Source organism: Ranitomeya imitator, chromosome 5 (assembly GCF_032444005.1).
Source record: "Ranitomeya imitator isolate aRanImi1 chromosome 5, aRanImi1.pri, whole genome shotgun sequence".
NCBI lineage: Eukaryota > Metazoa > Chordata > Amphibia > Anura > Dendrobatidae > Ranitomeya > Ranitomeya imitator.
The window spans coordinates 134,052,238-134,067,591 of record NC_091286.1 but is presented as its reverse complement, the minus strand read 5'-3'; the positions used below and the strand labels follow the sequence as shown (position 1 = coordinate 134,067,591).

The window sequence follows — 15,354 nt, the reverse complement described above, 5'->3', positions numbered from 1 at the left end:
GCAACCTTTATGACATCATCGTCGCCATGGCAACCATTATGACATCTACGTTGATACTGTGCCTGTCGCTGAATCAGAAACGTGGGATTTCTACGTCCTTTATGACATCATCGTCGCTGTGCCCGCTGCTGATTGGTCGAGGCCACCAGGCCTCAACCAATCAGACGCGGGATGTCTACGTCCTTTATGACATCAGCGTCGCTGTGCCCGTCGCTGATTGATTGGTCGAGGCCGCCAGGCCTCGACCAGAGACGCGGGATTTCTACGTCAATACTGTGCCCGTCGCTGATTGGTCGAGGCCTGGCGGCTTCGACAAATCAGAGACGCGGGATTTCCAGGACAGACAGACAGACAGACAGAAAGACAGACAGACAGACGGAAAAACCCTTAGACAATTATATATATAGATGGTCAGGACACTTAGATACAGATTTGTCGCCCTTTCACATCTCAATTTATTCAGTACCACCTTTGAGAACCAAATACAGAAATACATGCACATACACGACTTTGCATACCATCAGTGAGGATATTAATGGTTTCCTGAGGAATGTTGTGCCACTCTGAATGCACTTGAGAAAGCAATTCATCAAGATCCGCCGCTGGCAGCTTTGTTTGCATTTGCCGACGTCGACGTCCCACGTGCTTGCAGAGAGACTCTGCAAGCCATGGCAGCACTTTTATGCTAAACAGGCTGCTGACAGCATGAACAGCATACGGTCTGACATTATGTTGAAAACCAGGTCCTGGCACAATTCAGAGAAATATTACCAGTATGCATGTCTGCAGCACACATCAGGTATAATAGAGTAAAATCAATCTATGTAAAATCCACAAAACCAAATAGAAGACAACGCTCAACAAGAAGTCCCACATAAAAGTCCTTTACTCCTCCGTATAGTAATAACAACAGCAACATTTCGACCTGTATGTATATACCTGTATGGTTACAGTTCAAAATATTCTGATGAAAAAAAAAAGAAGACGTCTCAGAGATATAGGCTGCCATATGTAAACGCCTATTAAAACAATAGACCGTACTTTAAGTGTTTAAACATATGGACTATATTCCAGTATATAACACAAAACAAACAACCCACTGTAAATTTCTGACATCAAACAAAGGTAATCCTCATGCTTCCTGTCATGCACAATCGTGTTCTAATGGACATGTGCGTTACAGTGCGGAGCGCATTGTACAATCAAGAAGGACATGTGCAGTAGTGACAGGTGCATATGTGGAGACCTCTAGCATCCAATAAATGCGGCGCAGGCGCAGTGGATTAAAAAGGGACAGACTCCATGCATAGTGATCTGTACGTTGTTCTCTTAAAACAGGAATACATGGATGTGTTTTGGGAGTGGTCTCATAGAAAGTGGGATATTTAAATATATATCTTAGACACAAGAATGCTGACATGATCTAATATCATATTATCAGGCCTCCTGATCACCCGATTGGTGATACGAATTGAGGTAACAGTCTGAACACACGTCTAGATAAGTACTGCATTTCTCTTCACTTAAGGCATTAGGTATCATATGTTATGACAGTATTGGGTGTTTAAGGTGGATATATTGAGCACAGTTAGGCACCAGTGTTTTTGTATCAATAAATATCTAGTATAAATTTATTTTTCAATCCTTGTACCAGTTTCACTACTAGCCTAGGGCAACGAAGGGATAGCGGTCGTGGAGCGGGGGCGCCATTCCGAATATCTAGGGTGCCAATCTCCACTGGCAGGAAGAGGTCAGATTAGCAGACACCTGTGAGGGCGAAGCAGTATTTCTCCAACAATATCCTGTATGTTTAAATCATACCACATATAGCATATTTGTCCCTCCATTTTTTGAGTCCGTGATTGCTTGGGGGGTACATTCTCCTTATATACTATTGAGTCTATTTGTCTTTATTTTGTATGTCATTTTGAATTTTCAGACATCTACTGGGGCATACATATATACAGGGTCTCTAGGGACAGCCTCCAAGGAGCGGGGGCTCCATTGTCGAATTCATTGGGATGCAAACTTCCGCTGTTTAGTTAGGGACTGAGAATTAGGTGTCCCAACAGGGTGAGAAAGGAATACCTTTGTTTGACATCAGAAATGTACTGTGTGCAGTTTCTGTTTGTGTTTTTATATATTGGACTATATTTTTAAACTGTATAAATAAAGTACCGTATATACTCGAGAATAAGCCGAAATTTTCAGCACATTTTTTGTGTGCTGAAAACGCCTTCCTCGGCTAACACTCGAGTCATGGTCCCTAAAGATGGAGGGAGAGCTGCATGAGCGGAGCAGCAGGTCACAGAGGCAGGAGCCGGTGGCTGTGGCTAAATCCTGTGCCCGCTAAAGAGAAATGAATATTCACTGCGATGGCAGTGAACATTCATTTTTCTTTAAGAGTGTGCACAGTGTTAGCCGCAGCCAGGCACTTAAGATAAATTAATATTCACCTCTCTCCACTCCCATAGGCGTGGAGAAAAGTGAATATTCATTGCCTTAAGTAGCAAGGACACGTGACCGTGCGGCGGCCACGACTCACACTGCGCTACTTAATAGCAATGGATACTCCCCTCCACACACATAGTTCAGGCGTGTAGAGCAGTGAGTATTCCGGCAGCTGTGAGCTACTTGTAAGCAGCGCATGATTAGTGCAGAGCGAGTGTACTGGTTGCTCGGGTTTTCCTGAGCACGCTTGGGTGATCTCCGAGTATTTATGACCTCTTAGAGATTTAGTTTTCATCCTGGTAGCTGAATGATTTACAGCTACTAGCCTGCTTGATTACACGTGGGGACTCCCTAGCAACCAGGCAACTCCCACATGTACTTAGGCTGGCTACTAGCTGTAAATCATTCAGCTGCCGCGATGAAAACTAAATCTCCGAGCAGTCATAAATACTCGGAGGTCACACGAGCAACGAGCACACTCGCTCATTGCATGATGTCTCTGCCATGTGCTGCTTACAAGCATAAAGCAGCTGCTGGCACCGAAACAAGATGCTGTGAGGGAGCTCAGGAAGGTAAGAAGGATGGTTTATTTTTTTAATGTTATTTTGATGGGAGCCATGCATACAAGGATAGGGATGAGGGTGCCATGCAAATAAGGATAGGGATGAGGGTGCCTGGGAGGTAAAGGGATCCGTAAAATATGCCACTCCACACCATAATTCCAGGATTAGGATAGGCGTCATGCTCTCCCTCATAAAGCCCTCTTTCAAGGCAATGAGTACGTGGTCTCCATACCAATCTCTGGCTATAATTGTGCACAATACAAAAGGAGTTATCGCTGAAGAGGATAAACCTCCATTCCAGCCCATGGTCTCAATCTGGACACCACATACGCAATGTCATAAGAGAACTTTATGTGTGAATGTCACATCAATACTACTAATGTACCCTGCTAGTACACAAACAGTTCAGTGTTACATTGATTTTGTGTGGAACCAGTGGCGCGACCCTTTCTTCAAAGTATATCAGGAGCAGTTTTTCAACTAGCCAACACCATGATGCTCAAGCCACTGTGAGCAGCTTGTGTGGCCTAAACATGCTACCATGGCCTGCAGAATCACCGGTGTAGTCTGCCATCAAGCACATCTGCAATGTCATTTGTCAGCAATTACAAAGGTCGCTGCCGGAAGCAGATCTTGACAGTTTTGTGCCCAAGTGCATTCTGTGCAGAAGAACATTCTTCAAACCACCATTAATAGCCTCAGTTGATAGCATGCCAAGACATGCCACTGTATGTATTTCTCCATGTGACATTCATATTTGATACTGAATAAATCGAGATGTTCTGAAACACTTGTTTCCATCTTTCATTTGCATATACTAACATGTTTATCAATCCTGTGATTTCCATAATTCCACGGCTTTTCCTTCTTGGTGTTGCAATTTTCATTTTGAGGAGTGTATATAGCCATTGTGCTGAAGCAACCCTTGCAGATTTCTCTCCATATGTCTACACAGATGAAAATGCAGTCATCTTTAGCCCTTATTTATAGTTGTACGTACGTCCTTGTCATGGTTTGCAGCTTACACTTACATGCAAGCAGCAGCTCGACAGCTGTGCTTTCTTCATAGACTCCAGGCTGAGCTCTTAACTATAATTACATATACGGTATATTTGATACTTTAATAAACTTATACCTTTTTAAACATATCTGTACCTTCATTGTTCTCTATGGGTTATATGTTTATGGTTGAAGGGATCACAACGTGATCATACGTTAGGCTCATCACTTTTAGGTGTTGAGCTCTTAACTAGACTGCCCTACTGCTCACACATCAATAATTGAAATGAAAGATGTAGATTAATTAGTTCTGCTTCTGAATGTCAAAGTACTTTGCCATATACATCTTGCAAGGGAAGATCTTGTAGTAGAAAACAAAGACAGGTAGATATTGGAATGTCAAATGTATTAGTACCTTACTAGACACAGTCTGTCTCAATCAATTCTAGGGCAGCTAAAATCTTTGCTTCTAGAACCATACATGACTACGCATAACCCAAGCACTGAACACTGAGACTATGGCTAGTAAGGTACTAATACATTTTACAGTAACTTTTACCAGGGAATTCCAAAGTGTGCGTGTGTATATGCATTATAGATATATTATATATACACACACATACATACACAAGAGGGGCGTTCATTTAAGATTTCCCCTGACCCACTTCTATTTATCAAAGGACATGAAAACTGCACTTGTGTAATGATATAATTCTCTAGAGGTTACATGCCAATTTGCAACTCAGAACTGATAACGGTCTTGATTTAACAGGTGGTGAAGAGGTGTGAGGTTTGATAATGGACCCAGTGGAATGCAGAGCACTCATCAAGTTCCTTTACTTGAAAGCCCGCACACCAAAGGAGAAGTTCGATGAGATGAAAGAGGTCGCCATTTTGTTAAATCGCAGAGTAACCATTCGACATCAAGCCCAAAATGTCAAGATTAGTGTGGGGTCTGTGGAAAAAATCATCCAAGATAATCTTCACATGCATGAGGTTCCCCGGCTGCTCACACCTTTCCAGAAGCAGGAACTAGTCGAATGCTCTCGGGCTCTATTGACAATGTGCCATGGAAACCAGGAGGACTTTTTTCAAGACTGATCACACAGGATGAAAGCTGGGTCCATCACTATGATCCTGAGACTAAAGTCCAGTCGATGCAATGGAAGCATCATGACTCACCGCCTCCAAAGAAGGCACGTGCCCAACCCTCGGCAGGCAAGGTCATGCTCACAGTATTCTGGGACCAGAATGGACTAATATTGATGGATTTCCTAGCAAAGGGTACAGTGATCACTGTGGCATACTATGCTTCACCGCTGTGGAAATTGCAGGAAGCCCGCATAACCAAGAGATGTGGCATGCTCACTAAAGGTATCCACCTTCTGCAAGACAATGCACTAGTGATGAGCGAATATACTCGTTGCTCGAGATTTCCCGAGCATGCTCGGGTGTCCTCCGAGTATTTGTAAGTGCTTGGAGATTTAGTTTTCATCGCCGCAGCTGAATGATTTACAGTTACTAGCCAGGGTGAGTACATGTGGGGGTTGCCTGGTTGCTAGGGAATCCCCACATGTAATCAAGCTGGCTAATAGCTGTAAATCATTCAGCTGCGGCGATGAAAATCTCAGAGCACTAAAAAATACTCGGAGATCACCTGAGCGTGCTCGGGAAATCTCGAGCAATGAGTATATTCACTCATCACTACAATGCACCAGTTCACAACTCACATGTTGCACTAATGGAAGCATTCTCCTATGGCTTTGAAATCCTACCACATCCCCCTTATTCACCAGACCTTGCATCATCGGATTTCCACCTCTTTCCAACAATTACGTTATTTTTGAAGGATAAGCATTCTGCAGAAGATGAAACTGATTTCTGAAGTCACAATGTGGCTTTTGGAGTAACCTGTCGACTTCTACAAGCAAGGGGCTTACAGCTGCTTAAAGAGATGGGAGAGGTGTGTGTGGCAGCTATGTAGAGAAGGACTAATAACTGTGCCAAGTTTCATTGCTCTCAGTCCACAGGAAGTGGGTCGGTGAAAATCTTTAATGAACGCCCCTCATGTATATCTATATTTATACTCCCTCCACTCCCCAGTCAACAGTTTATTCTGCCAGAAAAAATTAATGAATAGCCAGATATTAGCAAATGTATTATATGATGGCCATTTAGGATGGCAGCTGCCTCTATGACGTCCATATGACCTACTGAGGCATATGTGCAAGATATGTCTTCAAGAGACAAGGAATCAAATCTGGCATCAACTACAAAACACAGAGTAATTAAATGCTTTTCACATGCCTCAGCTCATGCTCATTAAAGCATAAATCTGTGCTGAAAGTAATTTAAACCATAAATTACACTAAGTGAAATGTTAGGAGAAACGGATTGATAATTAGCAATCTGTCTTCAAGTTTTTGCAACATAATGTAAGAGCAGCATGATGAAGAGGCAGAGAGGCAGATTCCAGTGATATATCACTGACTGGACTGCTCGGTGTTGTTTTGAAAGAATCCCTGCTTTCTCTGTTGTAGATGCAACAGTGCTCAGAATTTTGAGCTCTGTATAACCCCACCCCTGATTGACAGCTTCCTGTGTACTCTATAAATTGTCAGTAAGCTGCCAATCAGTGATAGCGGCGTGGTTACACAGATTAGCCTGACTGTCCAGCACGTGAGACCTAGTCCTCTAATTATAATCATCTGGTTATAAAAAACTGATTTATTAAGACTACAGCAGCACACAGCCTAATTAGTGACACATCCTTGGAATCACCCACTCTGCCCCTACATTATGCGGCTCTCAGAATAAATAGCAAAAATAATGGATGGAACATACAAGTGACCCAATTTCTCATGGCTACCAATTCCTTAATGAGTAACGTCAACTATAAATAGGGTGTCATTATAATATTCAAGTGTAATATGGCGCAAAAAAGATTGCTTTGTGGAATCAAAACGCCCAAGGTGCAAAGGTGATACAGGACTCGCTATACAGCTGAAATAAACCTCGTGGTGCTCAACTTAGCATAGATTACTGCAGTATATCAATCCAGAGAGGAAAAGGGCACTCATCAGCCGCTTAAAAATGTATTTATTCACTATTAAAAAACAGGCTGCAGAGAAGCTAGTGGGATTCGTGTGGACAACGGCTGTTTGACTAAACACATTTTTAAAAGGCCGGCAAGTGCCACTTCCTGTCTGTATTGACAGGTCATTATATATGTGTATTACACACAGAGCAGCTGTTCTCATCCCGAGATATTGCAAATAGCTTCATCTGTGCCGTAAACCCGATTATGGAAACAGCACACATGAAAAATATTACAAGAAATGAAAATATCAATATTAAATACATTACACTTGTTTTAGTACATATGATATATTTTATGCTCAAAGAAAACCTTACATGTGACATCTCATCTTAAATTGCATTAGGGTGCGTGTACACGGTCCACAATGACGGCGCTTTGGATCGAGCGAAAAACCCACTCCGCCCAAAGCGCCGGAGCCTTCTGTATGCATGGTGATTCCGGATGTGTTCATTGCACACATCCGGAATCTCCGCACCCCATACATAGGGCCCTGTGATTTACCTTGCGGCAACGGAGAGTCACCACAAGGTAAACAGACATGCTGCGTTCTAAAAAGACGCGCCGCATGTCCGTAAACGCAGGGCCGCCGGATGCGTCTTTGCACGCATAGTGGAGACGGGATTTCATAAAATCCCCTCCACTAGGCTGTAGCATCTGGACGCTGCAGGTTGAACGCTGTGTCTGTACACAGCGTTCAATTCGCAGCTAATCTGGATGTAATCCGGCACGTGGAAACATACCCTTAAAGGTAATCTGTCAGTGGGTTCAACCTTCCAAAGCAGTCTATATGGCAAGCAAGTCATAGAAAGATGAATAAAATGATACCTTAATATCTACAATTTAATGTCTTATTCCAGAGAAACCCATGTTTTTCTTAATATGTAAATGAGCTTTTAAGATTTCTGGGCTGGACAGGGATCTGCAGGAGAATCTACCTCCAGGGCTTATTTTTAATTACCAGTGTGAGATATGTAGATCAGGAGATCAGACGGTCAGTCATTACATGTCTCACACTGGACATGTCCTCTTTTAGTAAGATAAGCTCTGGAATAAGGTTCTCATGGAGATCTAAGTCTGGCACATAGATTTTTACTGCTCATTACATATTAAGAAAAACAATGATTTCTCTGAAATAAGACATCAGACCACAGATAAAGTATTGTTTTATTCAACTTCCTAAGACCTGCATGCCCATATAAATGGCTTAGGAGGGTTGGTCCTACTGACAGCTTCTCTTTAGTTCAGCAAATAGCTGAAACCCAAAGATTACATATTGTGCAAACAGTGCGGGCTCCTTACCTCCTGACGGTTGCCTTGTTTTGCGTGGAGAACGTGGTTGCCTCTGGTATGGGTCATTTGAGCCATATAATTCGATTGTACTAAGGTTTAACAACACTGTTTTCTGAATGTAGTCCACCATTGCAATACCATTACAGTTTCCGAATACTACTCTGAAAGTTGAGATTAAAAATGGGAAAATAAAAAAATGTAAAAATATTTTAGAGTATATTATCGGCTGTATTTTCAGATTTTTTTTTCTGCTACATTCTACAGAAGTTGTTTGCAGATTTTATAGAGTCTCTTTCAAACCCAGTGACTACCATCAGGGACAGAACAAATAAGAGGAATACTTGGTTACCATTGTAAATAATGCTAGCAATAATATAAGATTTGGAAGGCTAATTATTTACAAAATAACTTTCAGGTTACAATATTAACACTGAGATGTTAAAATGAACCTCTCAGAAGGACTTCACTCCCAAACTATAGATATATGCATGTGGCTCTTTTAAAGACAAGCCCAGCTATACCTTTACATGGCCAATTTAATCCATTCCTCGGTCAGAGAAATTTGCTTTGCCAGTGACATAAAAATGAGGTTACAGATCTGATGCCTACGTCACCCCAGCTCTATTCCCTGCCCAGTGCCACTGCCTCCTGCTTGACTGACAGCCTCTATGCTGTATGCCTTCAGGCAAAAAGTTAACAGTCAAGCAGGAGGAATTGACGTTGGATTATGAATAGGGACTATTTTTCACTACTGTAAGAACGGGCTGGCCATGTAAAGGTATTGCTGGACTGGTCTTTAAGAGCTAAATGCACATATGAATTGTTTGGGGGTGAAATCCTGCTGACAGTTTCCTTTTAAGTGAGCCAAACAAAAAAAATATTTAAACAAAAATTCATTGTATTAGGGGGATTTTTTTTTTTAACAAATTGGAGAAGGTAAGAAGGGCACAATGTAAAATATGTATTTATAGGATTACAATTTTACATTTTTCGTGTTACAGTTGGAATAACAAAAACAAAAATATAGCAATATACTAAGAACCTAAAATATGAAGAATTAAAGGAAAGTCTGAAGGAAAACAATGGGGGAAAGGGAAGAAGGATGGACAGAAGGGAAAGAATGAAGAGGGAAGGGAAAGGATTAAACAGTATGAAAGGGGAATAGAAAAAGAAAGAAAAGGGTGAAAGGAAGAGTAGGAAAGTAAAGGGGAAGGCCAATGTAAAGATAGATAGGAAAGATAAAAACATGAAGTAGTAGGTAAAGGAAAAGGGAAAAAGGGGTAAAGATACAATGAATTTTTAAAGATAAAAACATCAAGACACAATATCGATGTAAAAACAGATGCAAAATATATTTTATGCAATATCCTGGTAACTGACTTATTACTTTCCCTCAGAAATGTCAATATATTTATCTATCTTGATTTTACATGAATGAATAAAAATCATGATATTTAGACTTCAATTGCCATGGCTTTGTTAGATCATCTGTATATCAAATAGAAATTATTTGATAATTGCTTTGTACCGTAATTTTTAAAAAAGTGCTGTCAAACACTGTACGAGCCCAAGAGTGTAACTATCTTAAAGACCGGCACGGCTAGATGTGGATGAGGTTGGACAAATGTAAGCGAATTGTGATTTATGAAAATTAAGCTATTCTGGAGTACCTTACGATAGCTCAGGTATATTCTCATTCATTTTTGCTACATGCAAACATTTTAATTTTAAAAAGATGAAAGTCCCGCAAAGTCTTACTACAGAACCAGTAAAAAAACAAAAAAAGCATTTTCGTATTCATACTATACTAATTTATTAATGGTGGATTTAATTTGTCTTTTGCAAAGTAATGTTGCACTTTTCATAAATAATCTTAACATAAAAAGGGCATTAGAGCAGTATTGCTGCGTTATTTGCCAAGATCATGTATAAAATACATGAAAATCACTAGTTTTACCAAGCAACATTGTAAGATTATTTTCCAACTCTGTTGGATTCTGTTCAGTAGTTCTTTCAATACAGCAAACAAATCAGTCAATTAGAAAGTGACAAGACAGATGGGCTGTAAAGAAGCCATTTGCTAGAAAAGTGATTTAAATCTGTGCCTAAAAAGGCTGCTCTGCTCCCTGACACTATCTACCTCTCCACACATCACTCATTAAGATGAATTACAAGCAAGCTCCTCTCTGACCAGCACCAGCTTACTGATAACCCAAAATAATTACTGTGGACTTATGTGTCAGCTTGATGGAGCCGTCTTTCCTTTCAAACACCAAGCAGCCTATTATAAACTCAAGTTCATGCGCACATATTGGAAGGCAGCTTAGACAGTGCTACAAACTAAAAGTGTCGTATGACATTACTTATGTCAAGGTACACATTGGAAAGATCTCCATACATACAGTATACCGCACACTGAATATGCATATGGTACAACGGGACACAATGGCCATAATCTCTGTTGAACTTTCAGAAGGCTGTTTTTACTGTATACCTATGTATGGAATAGCATACCCCATATGGGAACAAAAATTATACACTGCTCAAAAAAATTAAGGGAACACAAACAACACAATGCAACTCCAAGTCAATCACACTTCTGTGAAATCAACCTGTCCAGATATAAAGCAACACAGATTGTGAATCTATTTGTCCTGCTGTTGTTCAAATTGAACAGACAACAGGTAGAAATGATAGGCAGTTAGCAAACAACCTGTATAAAAGGAGTGATTCAGCAGGGGGTGACCACAGACCCTGTCTCTGTTCTCCGTTTATATACACTGCTTAAAAAATAAAGCAAATACTACATTATAGATAACAATGAATTAAACATTTGTTTCAAATCTTTATTCTTTACATATTGGAATGTGTTGAGAACAATAAAACATAAAATGCTCAGTGTAAATCAAATTAATATCCCATGAAGGTGTGGATTTGGAATGATACTGAAAATCAAAGTACAAAATCAAATTACAGGCTGATCCATATTCAGTGAAAATGTGTCAAGGCAAGGAAATTATCCTCAGCAGTATGTACGAGCAGGCCAGTCCATAACATCAATGCCTTCATCATGCAGGAATTGCTGAAACTCTTCAGCCACAAGAGGCCTAGCACTGTCATGCATTAGAAGGAACCCAGGGCCCATTGACTGCATATGGTCTCACAATGGGCATAAAAATCTCATGGTACATAATGGCAGTCAGGGTACCTCTGGCTAGCACAAGGAGGGCCGTGCGGCGCTTCAAAGAAATGCCTCCTCACACCATTGCTGACCTACTGCCAAAGCGGTCAAGTTGGACGATGTTGCAGGCAACAGAAAATTCTCCATGGCGTCTCCAGACTCTAACATCTGTCACATGTGCTCAATGTGAACGTGCTCTCATCTGTGAAGCGCACTGGGCGCCAATGTCGAATCTGCCAATCATGGTGTTCTCTGACAAATCTCAATCGCACTGCACAGTGTTGGGCTGTTTAGCACAAATGGAAGGTGCTGGTTCGATCTTGGCTTTCTCCTCTGGAACAACATTATGTTGGTTTTCTTAGCATTGATTGGTAGTGCCCAGGTAGAGCTAAATTTCTCCAAGATTTTCAGGTTTTCTTGGAGACCTTTCTCAGTTGGTGACAGCAGCAGTAGGTCATCTGCATACAGCAAATAGTTTACCTGGGCATCATGGAGAGTGAGACCTGGTGCCGTGGAAGATTCCAGAACAGTGCCAGCTCATTGATGTAAATACTGAAGAGCGTTGGACTTGGGGTGCAGCCGTGTCTTACTCCACAGCTCTGCTGGAAATCAGCCGTTCTTCTACCGTTCACACTTACGCTGCATCGGTAATTGGTGTAGGAGCTTTTGATGACATTATAGGGTTTTCCTTCTATTCTGCTCTCCACCAGTTTCATTAACAGGCCTGGGTGCCACACTGAGTCAAAAGCATTTCTAAAATTCACAAAAACAAAAGCACATCTTCCCATGCTTTGTGTTGTAGACAAGGCTCTGAATGGGGCTGTGCTGGGTGTAGATGTGGTCAGTAGTGCGGTGGTTTGGCATGATATCTGCTTGGCTTTTGCGGAGGACGTTATGCTCAGTGAGGAAATTAAGGATCCTTTTGTTCAGGATGCTGTTGATCAGTTTCCCCAGATTGCTGCTGACACATATGCTTGTGTAGTTGGCAGGGTCGTACCTGTCCCCACTCTTGTGAATGGGTGAGATGAGGCCTTGGTTCCGGGTTCGAGAGAAGTAGCCAGCACTCCGCATAATATTGAACAGTTAAACCATTGCTGTCTGTATTTCCAGTATTTCAGCATTTCTGGTGGGATTCCATCTGGGCCACTTGCTTTTCTACACCTTATGGAAGAGATTCTTTCTGGAACTTCCTGTAGTGTGATTGGTGTATCCAGTGGGTTTTGGAAATGTTTGACTTTAGCCTCCATTGCCTAGTTTTCCCATTATGTTTTTCTGGTCTTGGTTTAGTTCTTCCTTTGGGATGTCTTCATAGAGGTGTCTGAAGTACTTAAGCCAGATATTGCCATTTTGGATATGGATGCTGTTTTTCTTGCTTTTTGTGCCCATGTGGTTCCATACTTCCCAGTATGTTCCATAGTATGTGTGCGTATATATACATTTGTGCTCAAAAGTTTACATACCCGACAGAATTTTCGCTTTCTTGGTCTATGAATGATAACACCAAAAAATTTTCTACACTCATGGTTAGTGGTTGGGTGAAGCCATTTATTGTCAAACTACTGTGTTTTCTCTTTTTAAATCATAATGACAACCCAAAACATCCAAATGACCCTGATCAAAAGTTCACATACCCCATTTCTTAATGCCGTACATTGCCCTCTCTAACATCAATGACAGCTTGAAGTCTTTTGTGGTAGTTGTAGTCTTGGCAAAAAGCCTCCAGTTCCTGTAAATTCTTGGGCTGTCTAGCATGAACTGCGCGCTTGAGATCCCTCAGTGTGGCTCGATATTGAGGTCAGGAGACTGAGATGGCCACTCCAGAACATTCACTTTTTTCTTCTGTAGCCAAGTCGACTTGGCCTTGTGTTTTGGATCATTGTCATGTTGGAACGTCCAAGTACGTCCCATGTGCAGCTTCAAGGCCGATAATTGCAAATTTGCCTCCGGTATATGCTGATAACGTGCTGCATTCATTTTTCCTTCAACTTTGACCAAGATTCCTGTGCCTTTGTAGCCCACACATCTCCAAACCATCAGCGACCCACCTCCATGCTTTACAGTAGGAATAGTGTTCCTTTCATCAAAAGGTCTCGTTGACCTCTCTCCAAATGTAACGTTTATGGTTGTGGCCAAAAAGTTCAATTTTGGTCTCATCACTCCAAATTACCTTGTTCCAAAAGTTTTGAAGCTGGTCTCTCTGCTGTGTTGCGTATTGTAGGCGAGATAGTTTGTGGCATTTGCGCAGTAATGGCTTTATTCTGGCAACTTGACCATGCAGCCAAATTTTCTTCACGTGCCTCCTTATTGTGCATCTTGAAACAGCCACGTGGCATTATCATTCACATTCTCTGAAAAAAAGGTCACGAAGCAAAAATTCTGCTGGGGTATGTAAACTTTTGAGCACAACTGTGTGTGTGTGTGTGTGTGTGTGTGTGTATGTAAACATATATATATATATTATATATATATATATACATACACATACAGGTGTATTTCACCAAATTAGTATGATGGTCATTACAGACAGAGTGATATACAGTATTTCAAGTGTTTATTTCTGTTTATTGCTTACAGTCAATGAAAACCTAAAAAAGTAATTATTTGAGTAAATTAGAATATTTTATAACACCAGCTTGAAAAAATGATTTTAAAATCTGAAATGTTGGCCTACTGAAATGTATATTCAGCAAATGCACTTAATACATGGTCGGGCCGGGGCTCCTTTTGCATCAATTACTGCATCAATGCGGCATGGCATGGCGGCGATCTGTCTTGTGGCACTGCTGAGGTGTTATGGAAGCCCAGGTTGCTTTGATGACAGCCTTCTGCTGATCTTCATTATTGGGTCTGTTGTCTCATATTCCACTTGACAATACCCCATAGATTCTCTGTGGGGTTAAAGACAGGCGAGCTTGCTGGCCAATCAAGCACAGCGATACTTTTGTTTTTAAACCAGGTATTGGTACTTTTGGCAGTGTGGACAGATGCCAGGTCCTGCTGGAGAATGAAATATCAATCTCCAAAAAGCGTGTCGGCAGTGGGTAGCATTAAGTTCTTTATAATTTCCTGGCAGATGGCTGCGCTGACTTTGGTCTTGAGAAAACACAGTGGACCTACACCAGCAGATGACATGGCTCACCAAACCATCACTGATTGTGGAAACTTCACACTAGACCTCAAGCAGCTCGGATTGTGTGCCTCTCCACTCTTCCTCCAGACTCTGGGACCCTGATTTCCAAATGAAATGCAAAATTTACTTTCATCTGAAAAAAACACCTTGGACCACTGAGCAATTGTCCAACTCTTTTTCTACTTGGCCCAGGTAGGGCGCTTCTGGCATTGTCTACTGGCCATGAGTGGCTTGACACAAGGAATGCGACACTTGTAGCCCATGTTCTGGATACGTCTATGTGGTGGCTCTGGCAGCAGTCTACTCCTTGTGAATCTCCCCCAAATTTTTGAATGGCCTTTTCTTAACAATCCTTTCAAGGCTGCGGTCATTCCAGTGTTTGTGCACCTTTTTCTACCACACTTCTTACTTCCACTCAATTTTTCACTAATATGCTTGGGCACAGCACTCTGTGAACAGCCAGCTTCTCTAGCAAGGACCTTTTGTGGCTGACCCTCCTTGTGGAGTGTGTCAATGACTGCCTTCTGGACATCTGCTAAGTCACCGGTCTTCCCCATGATTGTGGAGCCTAGTGAAACAGGCTAAGGGACCTTTTTAAATGCTTAGGAAGCTTTTGCAGGTGTTTTTTTTTAAATTATTA

At 41.5% G+C, this 15,354-nt stretch overlaps 1 protein-coding gene across 5 annotated transcripts in view; it reads right to left on the bottom strand.

Annotated features, from left to right (window-relative positions):
* The window catches only part of STXBP5 (syntaxin binding protein 5), a 544,022-nt gene that overhangs the window by 103,481 nt on the left and 425,187 nt on the right, over positions 1–15,354 (bottom strand). For all 5 annotated transcript variants that reach the window (XM_069769165.1, XM_069769166.1, XM_069769168.1 and 2 more), the window contains one exon: positions 8,413–8,564. In XM_069769165.1, coding sequence (XP_069625266.1) covers positions 8,413–8,564 — 152 coding nt within the window. The remainder of the gene's footprint in view (positions 1–8,412; positions 8,565–15,354) is intronic.